At 44.5% G+C, this 24738-nt stretch overlaps 2 protein-coding genes across 3 annotated transcripts; both read left to right on the top strand.

Moving 5' to 3' along the window:
- The first annotated feature begins 72 nt into the window (after nucleotides 1-72).
- Nucleotides 73-7635, top strand: si:ch211-256a21.4. Of its 2 annotated transcripts, XM_034288387.1 has the most exons (4): nucleotides 73-1194; nucleotides 1834-2043; nucleotides 6218-6409; nucleotides 6780-7635. In XM_034288387.1, exons 2-4 carry the CDS (start codon nucleotides 1851-1853, stop codon nucleotides 7085-7087), a joined length of 693 nt encoding a protein of 230 aa, XP_034144278.1. In that variant the 5' UTR covers nucleotides 73-1194; nucleotides 1834-1850; the 3' UTR covers nucleotides 7088-7635. The 2 variants fall into 2 exon arrangements, with proteins under 2 accessions (XP_034144278.1, XP_034144279.1); XM_034288388.1 differs by lacking the exon at nucleotides 73-1194 and having other exon boundaries at nucleotides 1712-2043.
- An 11826-nt stretch (nucleotides 7636-19461) lies between these two features.
- Nucleotides 19462-23968, top strand: rag1 (recombination activating 1). The gene is made up of 3 exons (XM_010883748.2): nucleotides 19462-19799; nucleotides 19972-21113; nucleotides 21990-23968. Exons 1-3 carry the CDS (start codon nucleotides 19462-19464, stop codon nucleotides 23744-23746), a joined length of 3237 nt encoding a protein of 1078 aa, XP_010882050.2. The 3' UTR covers nucleotides 23747-23968.
- The last annotated feature ends 770 nt before the right edge of the window (nucleotides 23969-24738 follow it).

The following is a 24738-nucleotide window of genomic DNA, read 5'->3' as shown; positions in this document are numbered from 1 at the left end:
AGACAGAGTAAGAAGTTGAATTCTAATGACACCCCAAGTTAGAAACACGTTAAGTAGTTTTGAAATAATCATGACAGTCTAATGTTATGTATTTTAGTAACTGTATAGATATTCCAAGAACATAATGTAGTCTTTCATACCTTTTGATACATAGCAACTGAATACTAAATGTCACACAGTATCCCTGGCTGTTGACAGTTAGTCTATGTGTTGTTGGGGTTTTCCATTATGACCATTGACTTACTGATCAGGAGGAACTTGATTAGTGTGAGGGTATGCGTGGTCGAGTTTACTGGTCTGAGAGGAAAATTACAGTATGACCCTGTGTTCACCTACACAGGGAAGCTGTAATGTCATGCCTGAGTGGGAGCCTGTGGTAAATGTGACCTAGTGAAAGCTTGCTCTCGCTGGTGGGCGAGGTGTGGAACACTAAATGTGACGGGGGAGCTTTCTTGAAGGTTCCCTCTCGTTTGGGTTCCAGTGTTCTCACACCTTCATATCCAAGCGGATGGAGGTGGGGTGGGTTTATTCGTTCTGCTTTCTTTGTTTTTGCTTTAGCTTACTTATTCTGTAAAATTCCCATACTGATCTGCTTTTTTGTTACATTTTATGTATTTTATGGCAGAAGGTATCATCTTGACAATGCAAAAGAATAAGAAAATACCAAAAGATAAGCATACTAATCAAATAAATGGCTCAGAATGACATTCTGACATACGTATAATACAGAAAGACCATCAAGTTTTTAAGACGATAGTATTTATGTATATATCTTGTGCAAGGTTTTGCGATAATAAATCAAATAACCAGCAGTTGTGATGTGTGTTTAGCCCTAATCTATGTCTGTGAGTGTGTGCTTGTGTTGGTACATTAGTTGATATTGTGAACTGAGACGATTACACATCACCAAAGGATTGTAGAGCTTTCACTTTCCAAATGGCACAAGCCATTATGTCACAGCCAGGGCTTTCTGGGGGAACTTAACCACGGAGTGGGGGGTTTCCACTGTAGTGTGGAGGGGGAGCACAACACTGTGTCATATTCCAGGTTTGTGTGTTCATCAAAGCGTGTGACAGCATTGAGTTCAGCATTGTACGATAGACCCCCCTAAAATATCTGACTGATCCAGTTGTATCACACCATCTAAGTCCACCGTTCAGGGCAACATAACAAGGTTGTATGATTTATATCAAGGTAAGAGATAACGTTTCTGTAAGCTGTTGCTTTCATTGTGTTCCTCATTTACTGTACATTGTTTTGGTTTTTTGGTTATTGGTGCAATTGGAATATCTCTGCTACATACGGATGTCTCTGTCATGCACATTACCTTTCAACTGTTCTTGATCGGGATGTCTCTGTCATGCACATTACCTTTCAACTGTTCTTGATCGGGATGTCTCTGTCATGCACATTACCTTTCAACTGTTCTTGATCGGGATGTCTCTGTCATGCACATTACCTTTCAACTGTTCTTGATCGGGATGTCTCTGTCATACACATTACCTTTCAATTGTTCTTGATCGGGATGTCTCTGTCATACACATTACCTTTCAACTGTTCTTGATTTGGATTTCTATGTTTTTTTCTTTACCTTTAAACTCTTCCTCATTGGGATTTCACTGTGATGCAATGTGTTTCAATTGTTTCTTGATGTCTGTAATACATAGTACCGTAAAACTGTTCTTGGTCTGCATGTCTTTGTAATGTACTGCACCTTTAAACTATACTTATCCGGATGAACATTTGAACAGATTCTTCAGTAGATTTACCTGTGAATGCTCCACCCTCTGTCTCAGCACACAACCCCTTAATCTTCTTCTCTCTTTCTCTCAGCTCCTCTCGGTATCAGGATGAAGGTGATTGAGGATGACTTAGGGAGTCGGTTCAGGTTTGCTGAGTCATGTGTGGGATTGACAGGGTGTCTCTGCGTGGCCTACTCTGTGTGGAGCTCTCGCTGGCTCTGGGACACGGGACTATGGACTTTAGGGAATAACATCACCAGCACAGACCATGACATTGACCAGAGTGACATTATCTTCAACGGTGAGTGAAGAACCTGCATCCACAATAAGCATGAATCTGTTTTTGTATAACTGCAGACTCGGCAAGGTGTTTTCATATCAGTAACATGTTTACACAATATCATTTTTTAATCATGTATGCTAATACAAACTGTGGGTCATTGAAAGGGTGTGTGGTTGTTACATGATTATAACCACCCAATATGAATGTACCCAATGGAATGCTAAAGACAGCTGTTGTAAAAGAAGAAGCTTAAACTGTGCCTGTTGGTCAACCTTTTTTAATAAACTTTTAGTTTAGCAATTTAGTGTTTTAAAAAAACTATCGGAATTACAGCAAACTTGACTTGAGGGGAAATATTTCAGCAGTAAGCTAAGCACCACAAGATTTCAGTGATATGAACAGGTATGAACTTGCTCCTGAAGCAATCATCCACATTCTCAGGTAACAGAAGCAGGGGGAGATGGGGGATATATGTGGGACATGTTTAGGGCTGAATAGTGCATACAGTAGGTGAAGTACAAATCCAAATGTCTACACTTGGGCTTGGCAAAACAAAACTTTAGACTATGGCTATAATCTTGGTTCCCTGAAGGAGTGAATGAGGCACACGCTATTGGATATGCACTTTCACTGCATGCACACCTGAAATACCATTCACTAATGCCTTTCAAGGTTAATAATAAGGGCTTGAGCTTGAACTGCAATCCCAGCCTTAAGGTCTGATGTAATTTCCTCTTTCAGGGAACTGGGGTTATAAACAAGCTCCTTTTCATTCAGTCACTTCAGTAAGTCAGACTATGGAATTATACATGGACGCCCTTGGCCAGGCAGAATGCAGAACAATGAGGCCCAATTGGCTCCCGACCAAAGGTGAACCGACATTGACAAGCGGTTTCCTCTGGCGATGCGGGTTACCCAGCCTGTTTTATTCACCCAACTGCACCCACAGCTGTTAGGCAGCCCTTGCCATGTGTTGTCATATCTCATGTAGGTAGCCTCTAAACTACAATGCAATAGCCTCTGCTTACCCTGAGATGGGATGGCAAAACAGTCAAAGAGCTGGCTGCATAACCGACACAATTATCACCGACTACATTTGATCCTGTTTTCACATGTGTAACATAAATGGTGACTTTAGCAGCATAACAACATAATCTAAGAAGACTTGAAAAACAGTCTCCTAAAACAATAAAATAAATATAACATTTGGGGGGGGATCAATAACAACCAGTGGGGGAAATAAATCACAACCAGCGGAACAGGTGAGAAAAATAAACTAGACATGCCACAAAAGCAGTGTCTTTCTTCTTCTTTCCGTTTGCTAAAAAAATCTTCATGAACACAATAGCCTTCTCTTCCTGACTAGATAAAACAGAATCCCCCAGTGTCTGAATGGGAGACTGTATATTAACTGATGACAAAATTTAGCAAGATAGTCCACTCTGTTAATTCCAAAGGTGTGACTTAGACAGCAACGCTGAGAGCTAGAAGAGTAGAAGACAGGAGCTTGTATATACAAGTGGTCCATACAGGACACACTAGTCCAGTACATTAACTCAGAAGCCGAATACACTGGTGAAGCCTGGGTGAAACTCCCTTTAGTGTGGAGGACTTGGTTGTAGGAGGGGTCTCTAGTGATGCTTCCTCCTAGATTCCCCCTAGTCGATGTCTTCGACTGTCCAGCATGTTATAAGGGTAGAGACACAAGTCCAAATAACAACAGGTGTTATCAGTTGTTCTCATAGGCGTATTCACCAGCCATGCTGGGATTGACCACACGGTCCCAGGGCCCCCAAACGCTCATAATAATATTAACAATGATATGGGTCTTTGAGTTAGTTATGTTATTTAATGATTCAGCATGCTTTTAAATCACCAGACAAGCCCAGTGCATTCAGTTGATGTTATTCAAATATACGGTGTGTCTATTACACATTTTAAAATGTTGACCATGATTTCCATTGATTGGACACTGACAGATTGAAAACTTAGTTCAGATTGTGCAAGCAGTGAGAGTGAATTGTTCATGATGTGTTGTACCACAGTGACTGACTTAGAAGGAATGTTTACTATGTTTCTTCATCAGCATACTGTACAAAAGACCGAAATACAGTGGGGAGAACAAGTATTTTATACACTGCTGATTTTGCAGGTTTTCCCACTTACAAAGCATGTAGAAGTCTGTAATTTTTATCATAGGTACTATTCAACTGTAAGTGACAGAATTTAAAATATCACATTGTATGATTTTTAAGTAATTAATTTGCATTTTATTGCATGACATTAGTATTTGATATATTAGACAAGCAGAACTTAATATTTGGTACAGAAACCTTTGTTTGCAATTACAGAGATCATACGTTTCCTGTAGTTCTTGACCAGGTTTTGCACACACTGCAGCAGGGATTTTGGCCCACTCCTCCATACAGACCTTCTCCAGATCGTTCAGGTTTCAGGGCTAGCACTGGGAAATACGGACTTTCAGCTCCCTCCAAAGATTTTCTATTGGGTTCAGGTCTGGAGACTGGCTAGGCCACTCCAGGTCCTTGTGATGCTTCTTTCGGAGCCACTCCTTAGTTGCCCTGGCTGTGTGTTTCGTCCTGTCCCCCTTGCAGAAAAGCATCCCCAAAGAATGATGTTTCCACCTCTATGCTTCACGGTTGGGATGGTGTTCTTGGGGTTGTACTCATCCTTCTTCTTCCTCCAAACACGGCGAGTGGAGTTTAGACCAAAAAGCTCTATTTTTGTCTCACCAGACCACATGACCATCTACCATTCCTCCTCTGGATCATCCAGATGGTCATTGGCAAACTTCAGACGGGCCTGGACATGTGCTGGCTTGAGCAGGGGGACCTTGCATGCTCTGCAGGATTTTAATCCATGACGACATAGTGTGTTACTAATGGTTTTCTTTGAGACTGTGGTTCCAGCTCTCTTCAGGTCATTGACCAGGTCCTGCCGTATAGTTCTGGGCTGATGCCTCACTTTCATCATGATCATTGATGCCCCACAAGGTGAGATCTTGCATGGAGCCCCAGACTGAGGGAGATTGACCGTCATCTTGAACAGTTGTTGCCTTCTCACCAAGCTGCTTGCCTATTGTCCTGTAGCCCATCCCAGCCTTGTGCAGGTCTACAATTTTATCCCTGATGTCCTTACACAGCTTTCTGTTCTTGGCCATTGTGGAGAGGTTGGAGTCTGTTTGATTGAGTGTGTGGACAAGTGTCTTTTATACAGGTAATGAGATAAAACAGGTGCAGTTAATACAGGTAATGAGTGGAGAACAGGAGGGCTTCTTAAAGAGAAACTAACAGGTCAGTGAGAGACGGAATTCTTACTGGTTGGTAGGTGATCAAATACTTAAGTCATGCAATAAAATGCAACTTAATTATAAAAAATCATACAATGTGATTTTCTGGATTTTTGTTTTAGATACCGTCTCTCACAGTTGAAGTGTACCTACGATAAAAATTACAGACCTCTACATGCTTTGTAAAATCGGCAGTGTATCAAATACTTGTTCTCCCCACTGTATATCATATTTAGGTATTTTTTTCTTGACTATCATTTATGGTCCTCACAACCTGTTCCCAGACAAGTTTGTAACTGCTTACTATGGTTTTGCAGTAGATAGGGTATCAGGTTACACCAATTTCCTGTCCTTGTGTTCTTTTTGTAGTAGCACATTGAAGAGCAGCAGAATGATAGTGATTGATGAAATGTGCAATACTTCCCATTATGTGTGGTCATTGTATTAAACGGCCCCTTGTATTGGTCTCCTTTCATAATCATTATTGAGACCTCGAACAGTTGCTGTTTTCGAGCAAATGACAGCCTGTAGTTATTGTTCTCACTTTGCTATGTTCGACCAATATTTGGCCTGATAACATAGACAGATTATGACATGAACTCTCTAGTATGAGCCAGTTATACTGCTAAAAGGGAGAGTTCCATTCCCGCATTACTCAGAACTCTTTCCGAGGTCTTCAGAAATACTGTTTGAAAAACTGACACACCGTATGACAAACACTGAGGAAATGTCCAGTACATGAAGAAAGGAGAAACAATATCCAAGGCTGATATTATAACAAGTCACTGTGAAATCATTTATCACTGCTGACAAAATCACTGTTTCTCTCTCTCTGTGTGTGTGTGTGTGTGTGTGTGTGTGTTTGTGTGTGCGTCCACGCAGCTCTAGAGGCAGAGCAAGTATTTGCTGTGCTGTCCTTCCTCATGGCTCTGAGTTCAGGAGCTCTGTGTCTTATGTTCGCCCTCTGCTGGACATCTCAGACCGTGCGCTCCTTCTCCAACAATCGCTCTTTGCTCATGGCAGGCCAGGCACTCAACCCGACTGTCCTGCTGCTCCTCACTCTTGGACCCACAGGTCAGTAAGATGGGACACAAAGCATGGACATTGTGCCATTATGAAGTACTGTAACAAAAGCTCGGATTTCAGCTGCAGCTGATGAAGAGCATCCATGTGTTTCTGACTATATACATCTGATGTATCTCTCTGTGTCCACCGGTGTGTCTGTAAGATTTAACTTTAAACAGTACATTTGTTCACGTTTCATTGCTTGTGTGAATTTTTCCTTCTGCCCACTGCCTTTTGTGGGAGGAGTTTGTTTACGCGGGTCATTTTACATGTATGTATTTCTTAGATTGCCTGGAGAGCTTTTTTCGAGTGGAGTCTAGTTCCCAAGTGATAACCTGAGTGATTGCTTTTCTGTCATCCTCCCTCTGTTTCTCTTCAGGTTTCTTCTTCCTCCTCAGCTGGTCCATCTTCACCTACCAGCATTGGATGGAAATCAGTAGTGACATCACCAGCCTGGGTTCCTCCTATTGGCTTGGCGCCCTGGGCTGGGCCCTGCTATTGGTTGTTTTCCCAGTGGTGTTCCTGGTGGAGCAGTGTGTGGTCCCTGACATCATGCCGAACCTCATGAATGCTGCCGATGGCTGGCTCCGCACCTCCCCGGTTCCATATGCTGAGCGCCCATTCAGCCAGATTCATCAGCATTGTGACATGGAAAGGGGGCTGAAGAGGTGCATGTCTGTAACATGAGACAAGGAATGGATAAAACAGGGATGAAGTGAAACCTTCGGGTTTCAAGTCTGAGCAGAATGCAGGACTGAACTGGACAGGTCAGGACTTATGGAAGTCTGTGTTTACTCTAGCAGTTTACATAAGGAAGTCAGAATCTGCACCCTACCAGCTTTGAGGCATTAGTGATTATATGAATATGATTATATTCATTTCACCTGGGAGTGGGCAATTTCTCTATCAGAGTCTTCTCCAGTGGTCACAAACTGTCCTCATCTGGAAAGCATGGTGAGCAAGGACTTTTAATCTAAACGTAAATTCTCCACCAGCTTGTGTTATTCCTCACTACAAGCAGATACTAGATGTTGTTATGCCTCACCACTGTGCTAGCTGTTATGTCACACCTCTATACAAGGTGTTGTAATGCCTCACTACTGTACCTGCTGTTGTTATGCCTCACCACTGTGCTAGCTGTTATGTCACACCTCTATACAAGGTGTTGTAATGCCTCACTACTGTACCTGCTGTTGTTATGCCTCACCACAATAAAAGTGTGACTTTTATTTTAATTTATGAAATAAATGAGTGCTGATAATGTGTAACCGCATAAAATACTCTGCTCTGTTTAACCAGTATATCTGCTTAATGCCAGGTGTCTTCCTGGCACCACAAATGTGTCCCGAGCCAGCCCTGTCAGTGCCAAGCCACTGAATAGACATCCCACAGCACAGGCTCATTATTACATCTCCCTTATAGCAATAGCACCATCACATCCAGTACTGCTGACTCATGGCTGCCATCTCCTCTGCACTGCCAAGCCACTGAATATCAGTCCGTATTGTCTCGCCTCCCTTCTTTCTGTCTCCATTAGTGTCTTACTTGCCCAAGTGGATCAGTGGAGAGGAAGGGGTGGGCTGTCGTCCTGCCCCATGTTTACATCCTGCTGATCCTTGTTAAATAAGGGGAGAAGGAACAGTCTGGCTCTACTAATTGGCTGCTAATCAGACGGTGCTCTGATTAAAATGCAGCGTCTGCTAGTGACTGTTATTAAATCCGCAGAGGATTTGTAGTATTATTTAATTTTTATAACCAAAGGATGCAGTAGATAGGCTGGAATGTCATTGATCTGTGGCAAGACAACGCGATCCATTCATTGGATTAACACCACTCACAAACACATTGTGTTGCAGGGTGTCGAGTGTTGTGTTGTTGTGATGTTGTGAAGTGCTGTCTTGTCTTGTTGGTAGAGTTATGCAGCCCCCCTGACAGTGTCTCAGCCCTCAACACAGAGTCTCAGTCCCCCTGACAGAGTCTCAGCCCTCATCACAGAGTCTCATTCCCCCTGACAGAGTCTCAGTCCCCCTCACAGAGTCTCAGTCCCCCTGACAGAGTCTCAGCCCTCATCACAGAGTCTCAGTCCCCCTGACAGAGTCAAACTTCCCCAGCAGAGTCTCAGTCCCCCTCACAGAGTCTCAGCCCTCATCACAGAGTCTCAGTCCCCCTGACAGTGTCTCAGCCCTCAATACAGAGTCTCAGTCCCCCTGACAGAGTCAACCTTCCCCAACAGAGTCTCAGTCCCCCTGACAGAGTCTCAGCCCCCCAAACAGTCCCAGACCCCCCTGAAAAGTTTCTGAAATGGACTTTTAGTCTTTGTCAGACACGGCGCGCATGGGTAGACCATTTGTCGGTCGATGAGACACACATCCTTACAGCCGACGGCTTGCGTTGACTGTCCGTTCGATATCTGTTCAATACCACCACGCGCTCAACCACTATCAGCCGCCCCTGATCAAAACATCCCACAGCCATGGTTGTGTGGGGTCATGTATAATGTGTGCAGTGTTCTAGTTGCACTGATGTGAATGTTTCTCTGGTGATTTACTGCTCAGCTTTTTAAGGGTCCTCCATGCATCAGGTTTCTGTTTTGTGCCAGTGTTTATATAATACATCCCTGCCTCCTCATTTAAGTAGCGCAGTCCCCTTCATCAAACACAGATGCTGCTGTCTGTCTGGCTCTTTGAGACCTGTAGACATTATCACTCAACCCTTCTGCTGCTTATATCACCCTTCTCTCAACCCAATCTGAGAGGCAGAGACTGAAAGAGAGAGAGGGAGAGAGGGAGACAGTTTGATGGAGCGGGAGAGATGGACAAAGAAGAGAGCGATAGTGTAATTTATAAATTGGTTTAGGAAGAAAGTGTGGTAGAGTGTGGTTTCAGTGTCGTTTGCCAGCTTGGCCTTTTGGTGGTGCTAGCGTAACATGTTGCACGGGCTCCTAAAACATTCTATTTTGACTGGCATTTGATGAGTAATGAAATGACAGAAGGTAGAGTCATGCAGTGTGTGTAAGTATATGTGTGTGTGATTGAGTGTGTGCATGTTTGTGTACGTCTTCATTTTTTTTTTACAAACAAAGCCTGACAAACTCTAATGAAGTATCCAGGCACCAAACTTAATAAGTCAGCTTTTATTTTGGCATATTAGAGGATGATGAATTATGAAATAAAGCATGATCTTAGCACTCTATGCAGTTATATTTTTTTTTGTGGTTTCTGTAATTCAGCCTGCACATTTGTAACTTCTCTAACATTTTAATGCTGACACGCTGAGGAGTAATACAGAAAGACAAGACAGCATGGGGGACAGAGGTGGACATGATGAGATGGTGGAGGGAGAAAGACAGAGGGGGAGTAATATAGAGTGTAGGGAAATAGTGGGAAACAGATAGAGTGAGAGTGTAAATGAGAGAGAATGAGTGGGGGGAGAGTGAGAGTGTATATGAGAGAGAATGACTGGGGAGAGAGTGAGAGTGGAAGAGTGAGAAAGAGAGTGAGGGGAGAGAGATTGAAGGTAAAAGAGAGGAGATTGAAGGTAGAAGAAAGACAGAGAGAGAGAGAGAGAGAGAGAGAGAGAGAGAGAGAGAGAGAGAGAGAGAGAGAGAGAAAGTGGTGATGATTTTGAGAAGTCAGAGGTTTGGTTGATATTGAGTGCATGTGGTCTGTTATGGGTTTGTGCTGTGTCTTTCCTCACTCCCCACTTTTCTTCCCCCTCTCTCTTTCTCTTTTCCTCTCACATTCTTGGTCCTCTCTCCTCCCTATTCTTTCTCTCTCTCCTTCCCTTCTCTCCTTCCTTCTCTCACTGCACTAATGTATTAGATGGGCTCTTTCCAATTTATTTTTCATTTGTATCATTCAAAGTAAACAGTCATTCTATGTGAATGGAAATATCAGAATGGGTTTTGGTCTCCACGGAGAAAGGAAGCTTATTCAAGACAATAAAAGACAGGAGAAAAGGTGGATACTGACATGCGGAGAGTAAACTCAGTGCCCCTGGTGTCCTTCAGTCTCTTCCCTCATTCCTCTGCGAGAGAGGACCATGGCTGTCTGTCCATCCTGGTGAATGTTAAGCGTGCCTTTTCTCTTTGTGACTAACGTCCCGTTCCAGACCAGTTCTGCTGATTACATTCCCTTCAGCAGGACATAGAGAGAAGAAAGCATGGAATCATTTTATAGACTGAAGGTCACAATTATCTTTTTGGTAGACAGTATGTATGTTTGTATGTTTGTGTGTGTGTGTGTTTGAGTGTGTGAGAGAGTGAGGGTGTAAATATGCATGTGTTTGTTTGCAGTTTATGTGGGTAGGTATGTGTGTGTAGTGATGTATGTGTATAGTGAGTATGTATGTGGTTAGTGTGTGTGTACTTAGTATGTGTGTTTGTGTGTGTCAGTAATACATCTATTTAATGCATTCGTACTGTCTTTGTCTTGTGAATGTCAGTGGGTTTGTGTGTATTTGCATAGGCTTGTGTGTGTGTGTGTGTTTCTTTTTGTGTAGGCCTGCGTGTGTTTATCCTTGTCTCTCCTCTTGGACATCTCTGTCCAGACAATGAGACTGTGGCTCCATTCTCATCTCTCTATTCATCCCTGGCCAACAGCAGTCACTCCCTTTCCTTATCTCCCTGCGACCAAGGAAATTAAATTAGAAATATAATCACTTGGTGCCAGTTTCTCTAACTGCGTGTCTCTGCTTTGCATATAGAGTGTGCTTGCTTTGGAGACGTGTAACATGAAGTTACCCATAGGCCTGTTTGAAATAATGGGCCCCATACCTACCGAAGCAGAGTCACATACTTTCTTTACACTGTCGTTCACGTTGACAAAGATATCTGGAGGAGAGAGGAGACTGTTTGGGAAAGAGAGATGTGGTTTGGAGAAAGAAAAGTTACAGAAACAGAAACTTTTTACTTAAAAAAAATGAAACTTTTCTACCATGGTTTTGTTTGGTGAGTAATTTAGATCTTAATAAGTTTATTGTAAAGATAAGAAGTATGATATATCAAGACATGCACTTCTGTGTGTTAACTATACCAGAAAGAAGTGATAACAATGATAACCTAAGGTGAAACTTCCCATTGTTCTTTCTGAAGTGTACATTCCCGCAACCTTTTAACAGTTAGCTTCTAGTTTGCTGAGCTACGTGAAGGGGGGATTTCAGAATCATTTATGTTTAGGCTTACAGCCCTAGAATAAACGGGACGAGAAAGAAATGTGACTTAATTTAACATTTTAATTTATATTGGAATGTGCTGAGAAATCAGCTGAGAGAGCGTTGTTGACTTGAAACAACGGTTGAAAGTTTACCAGTTTTACTTTTTACCAGATATCGTTATCTTTTCTTGCATAAAGTGGCCTCCATGAAGTATATTTAGCTTTACAAAGCCTTATAATAATGTTAGGCTACTTTATTTTTTATATTTGTCTGCCTCACCCTTGACCATATTACAAAAGCATTATGTGCCAAGAAACTCCAGGTAGAATGAACAGGTCTCTATGCCCCTACTCATTTCTCAGGTCTGGTAATGATAACTTAATATCTTCATCAATACTTCTGATGATTTTGTTTCTAACAAACACAGGAATTATTGACTTGAGATGTCACTAACTATGTTCATCATCCAAGGTTTTCCTCCTGTCACCTTGTCTGCCATAATGGCTTATATCGCCTGGTTCGCAAGATTCTGCTGAACACAGTAGAAGGAAAATGGTGCAAAGGGATTCTGGAGAAAGGGAATCAGGTAACAGAAATGAAATGACCAAATATTCAAAACACGCCCCCGTGATGATGGACTGTGATACATGCTTGCCTGCACGTGGAGGACAGGGAGTGTCGGCTGGAAAACAATGTCTTCTTCTCCTCCGACTGTACATCTTACCCCATCTTACCCCATCTCCTCCTCCAGTCCTGTTATCATCTTACCCCATCTTACCCCATCTCCTCCTCCAGTCCTGTTATCATCTTACCCCATCTCCTCCTCCAGTCCTGTTATCATCTTACCCCATCTCCTCCTCCAGTCCTGTTATCATCTTACCCCATCTCCTCCTCCAGTCCTGTTATCATCTTACCCCATCTTACCCCATCTCCTCCTCCAGTCCTGTTATCATCTTACCCCATCTCCTCCTCCAGTCCTGTTATCATCTTACCCCATCTCCTCCTCCAGTCCTGTTATCATCTTACCCCATCTCCTCCTCCAGTCCTGTTATCATCTTACCCCATCTTACCCCATCTCCTCCTCCAGTCCTGTTATCATCTTACCCCATCTCCTCCTCCAGTCCTGTTATCATCTTACCCCATCTTACCCCATCTCCTCCTCCAGTCCTGTTATCATCTTACCCCATCTCCTCCTCCAGTCCTGTTATCATCTTACCCCATCTTACCCCATCTCCTCCTCCAGTCCTGTTATCATCTTACCCCATCTCCTCCTCCAGTCCTGTTATCATCTTACCCCATCTTACCCCATCTCCTCCTCCAGTCCTGTTATCATCTTACCCCATCTCCTCCTCCAGTCCTGTTATCATCTTACCCCATCTTACCCCATCTCCTCCTCCAGTCCTGTTATCATCTTACCCCATCTCCTCCTCCAGTCCTGTTATCATCTTACCCCATCTCCTCCTCCAGTCCTGTTATCATCTTTCCCCATCTCCTCCTCCAGTCCTGTTATCATCTTACCCCATCTCCTCCTCCAGTCCTGTTATCATCTTACCCCATCTCCTCCTCCAGTCCTGTTATCATCTTACCCCATCTCCTCCTCCAGTCCTGTTATCATCTTTCCCCATCTCCTCCTCCAGTCCTGTTATCATCTTACCCCATCTCCTCCTCCAGTCCTGTTATCATCTTTCCCCATCTCCTCCTCCAGTCCTGTTATCATCTTACCCCATCTCCTCCTCCAGTCCTGTTATCATCTTACCCCATCTCCTCCTCCAGTCCTGTTATCATCTTACCCCATCTCCTCCTCCAGTCCTGTTATCATCTTTCCCCATCTCCTCCTCCAGTCCTGTTATCATCTTACCCCATCTCCTCCTCCAGTCCTGTTATCATCTTACCCCATCTCCTCCTCCAGTCCTGTTATCATCTTTCCCCATCTCCTCCTCCAGTCCTGTTATCATCTTACCCCATCTCCTCCTCCAGTCCTGTTATCATCTTACCCCATCTTACCCCATCTCCTCCTCCAGTCCTGTTATCATCTTTCCCCATCTCCTCCTCCAGTCCTGTTATTTACCTCTAATTTGACCGGCCAGCCACCACATCAGTGTCTCCCTCTCATCCTCCTCTTCTTCACATCAGCAGGTTGTAAATTGTTTTGAAAAACAGTCACTCTAAATCAGTCTTAAATCAACAAGTGCCTTGGTGCCATTGTCCCTTTCTGAGCTATGACGTTGCCGCTGAAAAGGGCACAGCCGTCCTGACTTTTCCCATAATCTACTTTTTAGTTAAAGGACAGGAAAAGAATAACCAAGTCTATTTGTGGGAGCAGCCCCAGTTTGTCAGCGGTCGGGGACTGGAGTTGACAGACAACGCTGCTCTTTTCACACTCAGACAATCCTCTCTCCACAATGATACTCTTTTCACACTATCTCTTCCCACCTTCCCTCCTGGAGCCAGAAATCTGCCCAATACATTCATAGAGAGAAGGATGATATGGAAGAAAGACAGAGAAAGAATGAGAAAATATCTCCTGGGGTGGAACGAATCTTCCTCTGTTGGTAAAGGCTTGCTTCAACTTTTCAAACACAACTGACCACCTCTGCAGAGGTCCATGACACTGTTACTAATAACCGACTTAGAATGGCTCTACCACATCCTGAGTGGGTCCAGGTGAAGGAGTAGCAGACAGAGACTGGTGTCTTGACTGAGACTGAATACATTCCAGCAAAGCACAAGGAACATGTATGAGCACACACACACACACACACACACACGCGCGCACACACACACAGTACCAGACTTGTTAGCCTTAAAGGTTTTCTTTTGTTACATCTGTTGTCTTTTTTGTCTTGTTTTCCCCTGCTTGTTTTGTTTTTGTTCTCCTGTGTTTCTGTCCTTTTATTTTTTGAATTTATTTTTATTTTTTTCACTGCCACATGGGAGGGTGGTTGTTTGGGTGGGTTGTACAGGGAGGGGGGTAGGACGTGGATGAGTTTGGGCTCCTTTGATCCTTGGAAATGGGAAAGGAATGGTAGGTGATCTGGGAACGGCTAGTGGAGCGGCTTTACTGCAGGTGTATTGTATGTTTCAACATAATAATAAAAAAATTGTTTGAGAAGGTTCTTCCGGGAGACACTAGTCTTCTGGCAATGGGCTGACTGAGTATGTTTGTGAGGGTTCATAAAAAGTAGTAAGACACGAATAAACACAAAACAAATCCTCTGAGTATGTGTTTATGTGGCTGAAGGTCCCCCAGCGCTCTGGCGCCCCTCTCCTCACTCAGGGAAATCTACATTTCATTAACACAGGATTACAGAGCATTGTTGTTTTGATTGAAGACACCACATCACCCAAGTCCCTGAATCTAGCTTTCATTTGATTTGGTTTAGGGAGAGTGGATCATGCCCATCTGGAGTGTCAGCCTTCAGATCAAACGCATGTTTTGCTTTCCTGTGTGGGACAGAACACTGTAATAGAATTTGACGTGCACATTATAACATAAAGCACGTCGAGCTTAACAAAAAGGGCTGTACTGTGATATTCTCCTCAATTTGGGATATTCAATTTGTGATTAAAGCCCTCTTATCGCTGCCATTCCCAGCTAATTCTGGACAGTCAAGTTACGTGTCCACCAAAGCACATACAATGCTTTTCTAGCTCTTATCATGCTACTTGCTTAACCAGGTGGTCTATACCGTAATCCTTAATCACTAGACTTAACTCAGTCTCATGTTTTCTGCCTTGAATGAATTTACAGGCACCCAAATGCTGTATTCAAAGGAATCATAACACTGTCAATACTTACACCTAAAGGCAGAACAACGATTAGGACAAAACATGACAAGCACTGATGCTAAGTGCATTTGCTCTTGCTCTCAAAGCCGTATCACTCGCCACATGATGACTTCAACACTGTCCCATCACACAGGGTCACATAGCAGGGCCAGCCCCAACAAGGCCTCTAAAAGACATCACTCACTTCCCCTGTCCCCTTCCTGTCAGCCTGGGATTACAGAGGCTCCACCTGAGATAGAAGGATGAAAGCAGTAATGAATTCTATTCATGACTATTAGCAAGGTTAGGGGACTTGAGAAGGAGACAAGCTGAGAGAGAGCGACAGAGGGAGAGATAGAGGGGAAGAGATAGATGAGGGCGGTATGAGTGGCTGAGAGAGGGAATGGTTCTGACAGGTAGTGTTGATAAATGGCTGAGCATCAGGGTCCTAGAGTTTTAATGAACCAAATCATCTTGGGGCGGAGACAGAGAGAGGGAGGTGACACTTTTGGAATGGCGTGATGGTGAACCCGATAACCTCAGATCAAGGTGTACACACACACACACAGAGAGGTACACACAGGGGGAAACACAGGAAAAGATTAACACTGATCATACTGTCTAATGTTCCAGAAGCTATTTAGGCTCATGAAATACTCATGAAGTACCAAGTATTCAAAAAACCTCAAATTATTAGATTACTTAAAAGAAAAAACCCATCATACAGCTGAGCTATCTAGTCACAGGTGGGTTGAAATAATGTGAATTGAAAAAGGAAACAAAGCAGATTGCTCTTGCTCGTATCATTTTCTTTTATTCTAGCTTTTGTGTCTTGCCTCTTGGTATTCATCAGAGTTATCATTATTTGGTCATGCATTGTTTCGTACGATGATAACTTCCAACATGTGAGAGGAGACCTAGTGGAGATGGCGGAGACCTTTAGCATCCTGGACAGCAACCCATAACAAGACAGTCTTTATATTAGATTATATTAGATTCAACTTTATTGTCATTAAACAGTACAAGTACACAACAATGAAATGCAGTTAGCATCCAACCAGAAGTGCAAATGGAAGAGGGCAGAAAATACTAGCAGTACGTATGTGTACGTGGCGTTCAACCAGCCCTACATCTCCCCAAGCTACATTCATAACAGTCATCTCCATGCCAGGTGTCTGTCTCTGCCAGGCTGGATTCCCACACGTCACCTAGCCGTTGAGTTGATCATTAACAACACTATCATCAGAGGCTGAGAGAAGGCGGTCTCATGGGGTTCCTGGCTGCTTGTTTGTAAGGCAGACCAACATCTGCTGCTTTGTCTTTCTTGCTTTGTCTGTCTTTCTGTCTGTCTGTCTGTCAGGCACCGATACTCCCAAAAAATAAGGAAAGGTGAATGCAATAGGGGAACACACAGTCTATGCTTCAATTCACACCCAATCATTTTGGAGTTGAACTAAAGGGCATTTGGATGGGAAGCACAAGAATTGCACTGCATTGTAAGGAAGACACTTTTTCACTGACGGACCTAGCTGACCTTTCCTTAATGGCTGTGCCCACCAAAGCACAAGGCACACCAGAGAGGAAGGCATGGAAATGACCAGACGATCTGAAATTTGATTTCATTATATTTTAATAAAAATGACAAGGACAATCAGGATTACAACAACAATTCAAAACGATTAAACATAAAAAGCTGTGTTAATGACTTTTTATTGATAAATGTCAGCCAACAATTGAAAACTCCTGCGAGAACAGAAATTGTTTGCTCCATGAGAAATGATGATCCTCTGATTATCAGAACAACTGTGGGAAATTCTGACGACAACTGTGTGGGTTTAGTATGGTATTACAGACCGTATGTCCTGGGGTTTCTTGTGATTTTAGTAGAATGACTCCTCGCCTTATACTTCTTCTACATCTTACTACTCATTTGAGCATCCTAGTTCATAGCTCAAACCATCAGGACCCTATGGATGTTTTTTTTAAGAACAGCACTTGACACAGCTCAGCCCCTGTTAATCACACTATTGTTTGGGATAAACGGATGCAGAACAAATAGTGAAAATACATGAATCCAATGGTTATAACCTCCATGTAGCTCAAACACAGACATTTTTGTTCTGCCACAGGTACAATTAATGTGTGATAGGGAAAAATCGTAAACAAGCTTGATCTTGGGTATAATTTGTCACTCTGCCTGTCTCTGTATGTGTCCACCGAGACAACATTAAATAGTGCTATCTAATTAGTGCTTAATCATAATTTAAACAATGGAAATGGTTTGGATGCAAAATAATGGGATTGCTTGATTGGCCCCAAAGCAAAACACAACAGACTCAAATGAAAGTTCACACTCCAATGATCTTGTCACTTAATGCGAAGCAGTACGGTAAGACTGTCGCCAGCGTTTGACTGTCCGACGGTAGTGTTTTCATGCGTGCACCTACAGCTAATTCATTTAGCAGATGCTCTCATCCAGTGGGTTACCGTAATAACGTGCACACATTAACATACCTCTTACACCATTCTTCACTCAGATTCTATTTCACGGAATTCAACCGTCGGGCTGTAACATCTGAAGAAGCGTCATCATATACAGACTGGAAGGGACTGCGGGCGGGCCGCACCGGCTATAATGTGTGCTCCATCAAAGTTCTGCACTGGTAATCCACCGCTCTCCCCTTCACAGTTTGGACCACCTGGTTGAGGTGAATCCACAGATGGAGGGTGGTGAAGGGGGAAGGGTGACATGTAAGAGCTCCCACCTGTTAAGGAGCGTGAGGTGTTATTGTACTTTCAGCCTGTGTGAGTGTGTGTGTGTGCGTGTGTATGTGTATGTGTATGTGTCTGACTGTGTCTCTTTGTGTGTTTGTGTGTTTGTGTGAATTGTATTTACGTTTGAAAGGGTGTTTGTATTGATGTTTAGGGATGTGTGTATTAATGTGTGTGTGTGTGTGTGTTTGAGGTTAACCTCATCGTTTTCTCTGATCAGCTGCCAGAGTCTCAGGTGGCAGTGTTTTTCTGTTGGGGTCCCCTCACAGAGGATATAAATACAAGAGAAAGGAAGAGAGACAGAGAGAGATCCTTCCCATGGAGTAACAATCCACAGTGGGAGACACATCAAGCAGAGCCAAAGACCCAGAGACAGACACAAGCACACACATACACAACACTGTGCAGGCAGTGGCTCCAAGTCATCCCCTGTGCCCCCATGCGAAGAGGAGCCCCAGGGGGCCGACACCAGCTGAGACCGAAAAACAAGGTAAGGGCCCAATGCAGGCACGCCTGCATACACAGAGGCATGCACACACAAACACACACACACAAACACACACACACACAGTGGGTGACACAGAGCTGTTAGAGTCTGAGGAAAGTTCTGTCAGAAAGATAGATGGAAAAGGGATTGAAGAAGACTGCCAAACTATCCATGGAGAACACATACTGGGTACATACCCATAGAGATGGAGAGCCAGAAAATGCCCCTATGAGTACACCAATGGCGTGACCGGGTAAGGTTTAACTGATGCACCAATAGTGGAGTTACTTGAAAGTATTTTAATGAGCTTGGTTTGGAATAACATAGCAAATCGAAATTGGTAGGCATGCTGTAATTGACATGGGAGCCACAAGGTAGTAAAACTGACAGTTGTGTATGATATTCACTTTGGAGTCCACTTGGAAACTGTTCTCAATATTTGAAAAGGATATAACAAATATAGGCCTATTCCTGTACCATGTTTTTCAATGTTCATAGGCACTCTAAGTGCCAGTCTGAGCCTCCTGTGGCAAAAATTATATTGAGACTGACAGTCTTCAATAGATATGTGTGGTCATTTAAAAAAAATCACTGGGTACAACAATAGCAGGAGAATAAAAAACATAGTGGAGGATATAGTAACAAAGAAAGAAATGTTACTTTGGTTGTGGATTGACTCCTGAATGTCTTATGGTTAACCGTAACATAAGATCTTACTGTCCTTGTAGTATACTATATACTGTATTGCAGAACTGAGTCGGATTCCAGATCTCTACTCTGTGCACAGGATTCCAGCAGACTGGAGTTTATCTGGAAAGACTGCTTCAGACTAACTGCTGTCCTCCCCTGTCCTGACCTCTCTTCCAGTGCCCTTGACACTATGGAGGAAAGGGGTTGGGAAACAAAAGCCCCCCGGTGCTCCATGCCAGCTGAGCTCCATCACCCCTTTTCCAAGTTCTCAGACTGGAAGTTCAAGCTGTTCCGGGTCAGATCTATGGAGACGGCCCCACTGCACGGGGAGATGCAGACTGAAAGAGCCCCATTGTCTGAGGTTGTGGCCTCTGCTTCCCTGGGGGAGACAATGGGAGACGTGATGAGTCTCCCAGGGAGTGTGATGAAGTTGTGCCTGGGGGGTAAAAGCAAGGAGAACGTGGAGGGGCCGGGTAGGAGAGTGGACCTGAAACTGCAGGAGATGGACACACACATGAACTACCTCAGGTTAGTGAATAAGCAACCTTAGCAGTTTCCATAAATCCAGTATCTTCACCCAAGCTTACCTGTCCCCTGAAAACTGATGTGCATTTTATATACACCTCCTACATCAGGTAAATAAGATTACACCGTTTTTCGGTTGATGTACTATAATAGCTTAACATTCCTTTGTGTGTAGGTGTTTATGCCGTCTTTGTGGCGGGGCCCTGCGAAAAGCCAAAGGTCCAGAACATGAAGTCCAGGGGCTTCTGGATGAAGCCAGCAGGTGTGCCCTGCGCAGAATGGGCTGCAAGGCCTCCAGCTGGCCAGAGGTCATCCTCAAGGTCTTCAAAGTGGACGTGGCAGGGGACATGGAGACTGTTCACCCTCCATCCTTCTGCCAGCGCTGCTGGACTTTGGCCATGCGAGGAGGGGGCTTCTGTAGCTTCTCCAGGACCCATGTTCCTGAATGGAAACCCCACACCACACTCTGTTCCCTCTGCTACCCCAAGAAACGCTCGCTACAGCGAAAAGGGAGAAAGAGGAGGAAGATCCCTCGTGGAGCCCAACGCTTGGCCAAGAGGTCCAAATGGGAGCCCCAGGAAAATGTTGCCACTGCTGGGGAGAAAAGAGCCTGGAGATCTGGATCAGAGCACCACTATGGACCTGGCCATAGAACCTGGGTGAGACCCAGCATCCAGAGGGCTCGGTGGGTGAAGAGCATCACCCTCTGCCAGAACGAGCACCTGAGCGCCAGGCTGCTGTCGGAGGACCTCCCTGTGGACTTTCTGAGCTCAGTCACCTGTCAGGTGTGTGACCACCTGTTGTCTGAGCCTGTCCAATCTCCCTGCAGACACCTCTTCTGCCGCAGCTGCATTGCTAAATACATATGCTCTCTTGGCCCCCACTGCCCATCTTGCACTCTGCCCTGCACACTTGCTGACCTCACAGTCCCAGCTAAGACCTTCCTCGGGGTGCTGCACTCCCTCCTACTCTTCTGCCCCAGAGAGAGCTGTGCAGAACGGGTACGGCTTGACTCCTTCAGGGCGCATTGCCTGGGCCACCAGCTGGAGGAAGAGGCAGGAGGCGACAGATCACCAGAGAAGAGCTTGGACAACTTCCTGCCTGTCAATAAAGGAGGAAGGCCCAGGCAGCATCTTTTATCACTGACGAGGCGCGCCCAGAAGCACCGTTTGAGGGACTTGAAGACCCAAGTAAAGGTGTTTGCAGAAAAGGAGGAAGGTGGAGACACCAAGTCCGTGTGTCTGACTCTTTTCTTGCTAGCTTTGAGGGCTGGTAATGAACACAGGCAGGCAGACGAACTGGAAGCCATGATGCAAGGTAAGAGTCTGGACATTCTGGAGCTCACACATAAAACCATTAAGATCTAATGTAATCACAGTTTGTGACCCACTTGTTGAGATATAGTTATGAAAGACACAATTCAACAAAACGTTCACAACTACCCACTGTTTGGGAATAGGAAAGCTTGTTATACACTCTGTCCTTTCCACCACCTCACTCTTCATCTCAGACCCCTTCTCTCTCACCCCACTCTATTTCAACATCCCCCTTTACCTCTCAACCCCACCTCAACCTCTCTCTCTCCCCTTTTCACTCTCTCTCTCTAATGCACAATAACAATTCTTGTCAAGAGCCTGTTAGGATCAAAACAACATCAGCCCCACTTGTATCTGCAAATTATACAGGCGGCAGCGTCATCCACTCTGGGGAATAGAGGACAGCTGGTGTCTGTTTTCATCTGCGGCAAATACATCAGTTTATGCTGGATTCACCGATTCACCCCGCTGTTCCACGCATAACATTCACAACGACAGCCAATGCAGGGGTGCAATTAACAGATATTCCATACTGAAATTGTCATGACAGTGAGAGACACAAAAATGGGTTCCATAAGGGTTCTCTCTGCTTATCCTGTGGGAGATGCTTTTAGTTTCAGGGAGAACCTTTTATTCAGCAAGATCTCAAAGAACTAAAAGAGCCTAAAAATAAAATAAACAAGCAATGTGAACCTGGTTTCAACATGGAACCCAAAAGTGTTTACCTGGAACCAAAAATGTTTCTCCCTAAAACAAACAACTTTTTTTATACATTAGCTAGTAGACTGGGGTTGATGACAGCTCTTACGTTCATATACATCTCTAAGTCTTTGTATTCATACTCCCCTCTTCTTTTGGTTTCTTTATTATCCTCCAGGCAGAGGTATTGGCCTTCACCCTGCTGTGTGTCTGGCCATTCGAGTCAACACATTCCTGAGCTGCAGCCAATACCACAAGATGTATCGCACCGTCAAGGCAACAAGTGGCCGCCAAATCTTCCAGCCCCTGCACACTTTGCGCGCCGCAGAGAAGGAGCTACTACCAGGCTACCACCCTTTTGAGTGGCAGCCGGCCCTGAAGAATGTATCCACGTCCTGCCATGTGGGGATCATCAACGGGCTATCAGGGTGGGCCACTTCAGTGGATGACGCGCCTGCGGACACCATCACTCGTCGGTTCCGCTATGATGTGGCCCTGGTGTCGGCCTTAAAGGACCTTGAGGAGGATATTATGGAGGGGCTGAGGGAGCGAGGCCTGGAGGACAGTGTCTGTACCGCAGGCTTCAGTGTGGTGATTAAGGAGTCCTGCGACGGCATGGGGGACGTGAGCGAGAAGCATGGTGGAGGCCCGGCCATCCCGGAAAAAGCAGTGCGTTTCTCCTTCACCATCATGTCCGTCTCCCTCCAGGCGGAGGGAGAGGACGAGGCTGTCAACATCTTCCAGGAGTCCAAGCCGAACTCAGAGATGTCCTGCAAGCCTCTCTGCCTGATGTTTGTTGATGAGTCAGATCACGAAACGCTGACAGCTGTCTTGGGGCCCGTAGTGGCTGAAAGGAACGCCATGAAGAACAGTCGTCTTATCTTGTCCCTGGGTGGACTTTCTCGCTCCTTCCGCTTCCACTTCCGAGGCACGGGCTATGATGAGAAGATGGTGCGAGAGATGGAAGGTTTGGAGGCCTCTGGCTCCACGTACATCTGCACCCTGTGCGACTCCACTCGGGCTGAAGCCTCTCACAACATGACTCTCCACTCTGTCACCCGCAACCACGACGAGAACCTGGAGCGCTATGAACTCTGGAGAACCAACCCTTATTCTGAGTCTGTTGAGGAGCTGCGAGACCGGGTGAAGGGCGTCTCAGCCAAACCTTTCATGGAGATCCAGCCCACCCTGGACGCGCTGCACTGCGACATAGGCAATGCCACTGAGTTCTACAAGATCTTCCAGGATGAGATAGGGGAGATCTACGACAATCCCAACCCCAGCAGGGAGCAGCGTCGGAGTTGGCGGGCTGCACTCGACAAGCAGCTAAGACAGAAGATGAAGCTGAAGCCAGTGATGAGGATGAATGGAAATTATGCAAGGAGGCTGATGACCCGAGAGGCTGTGGAAGCGGTGTGTGAGCTGGTGCGTTCAGAGGAGCGTCAGGAGGCCCTGAGGGAACTGATGGGGCTCTACCTCAAGATGAAGCCTGTGTGGCGCTCCACATGCCCGGCCAAGGAGTGCCCAGACCAACTCTGCCAGTATAGCTTCAACTCCCAGCGCTTCGCAGAGCTGCTTTCCACAGTCTTTAAGTACAGGTATGATGGGAAGATCACCAACTACCTGCACAAGACCTTGGCCCATGTGCCAGAGATTGTGGAGAGGGATGGCTCCATCGGGGCCTGGGCTAGTGAGGGAAATGAGTCTGGGAATAAGCTGTTTAGACGGTTCAGGAAGATGAACGCCCGCCAGTCCAAGGCCTTTGAGCTGGAGGATGTACTGAAGCACCATTGGCTGTACACATCCAAGTACCTGCAGAAGTTCATGGAGGCTCACAAGAACTCTGCCAAGGCCCTGCAGGCAACTATTGATCCTGATGAGATTCAGGAGTCACAGGAGGATGCTGACATCTCACTGGATATGCCAGACTTTTAAAAATCTTGTTTTCTTTTGTCAGTTCTCAAGGACCTTATAGACTCTAGCAGGAATGTAGCAGCTGAAATGCAGCCGCATTTCTGATTTTGATCTTTACTATCCTGTCATTTTTTTACACATTTTCAAAATCTAAAGACTCATTTTCATTAATCATCATAATCCGAAAGTGTTTAGCAATTTTCTTTGATAAATTATTTACTTACAGGGCATTTCTATATTCAATTTCCATGCGTAATTTCTAAAAAGTGGCTTAATGTTTTTTATAGCCCATTAATGTGTTTTAGTTTTTAGGTTTATATTTCTTAATTTTCAGCAAATTATTTGGGTGCAGAGATCGGACAAGGACTTCTTCTCCTTAGCAGGAAGATAGGGATATTTTATCTCTGGGTGTCTGTGAAATATGGTACAATTTATTGTATTGTATGGGTTATGACACATCTATGAATTTATCCAGATTATTATGGGTTATTTATGGGAGCAAAAGAAGGCACTGTAAGTCATAGAGGCAAAATTATGTTAAAGGAGCTCACATTTATGATTACTATATAAAATTTATCTCCAGGGCTGTAGCAAAATGTAATCATGTAAACTCAAATTGTCTCTGTTTCAGTGCTGCCTTCTAAAACTTATTGTTTTAGGGCTTTATATTTAAGTCCCTGAAGACGGTAATTGGGTCCTGGGTGACTTTGAAACTGCCTTTATATTTTTTAGCAATTGCACAGTCAAGGAGACATTATACCAATTTACCTCTTTTCATAAAACAAAAGATAAACTGCCTTTTGTGTTGATTGTATTAAAATACAGTAGGGTCCATTACTAGGCATGACACCCATAGGCAGCATTTGGATTCATAATCCTCAACCACAACCTGGCCTCTAAGTCACAGCAGAGCCATTTGCTTTAAGAGTAAATGAAGGGAAGCCATAGAACCTTGAGGGTAACTGAATTTGATAGTTTTTTTATAGTTTGATTGATTGATGTTATTGTTTATA

Source organism: Esox lucius, chromosome 19 (genome assembly GCF_011004845.1).
Source record: "Esox lucius isolate fEsoLuc1 chromosome 19, fEsoLuc1.pri, whole genome shotgun sequence".
Taxonomy (NCBI): Eukaryota; Metazoa; Chordata; class Actinopteri; order Esociformes; family Esocidae; genus Esox; species Esox lucius.
The sequence above is the reverse complement of the archived record's forward strand: the minus strand, read 5'-3'. Positions and strand labels throughout refer to the sequence as shown.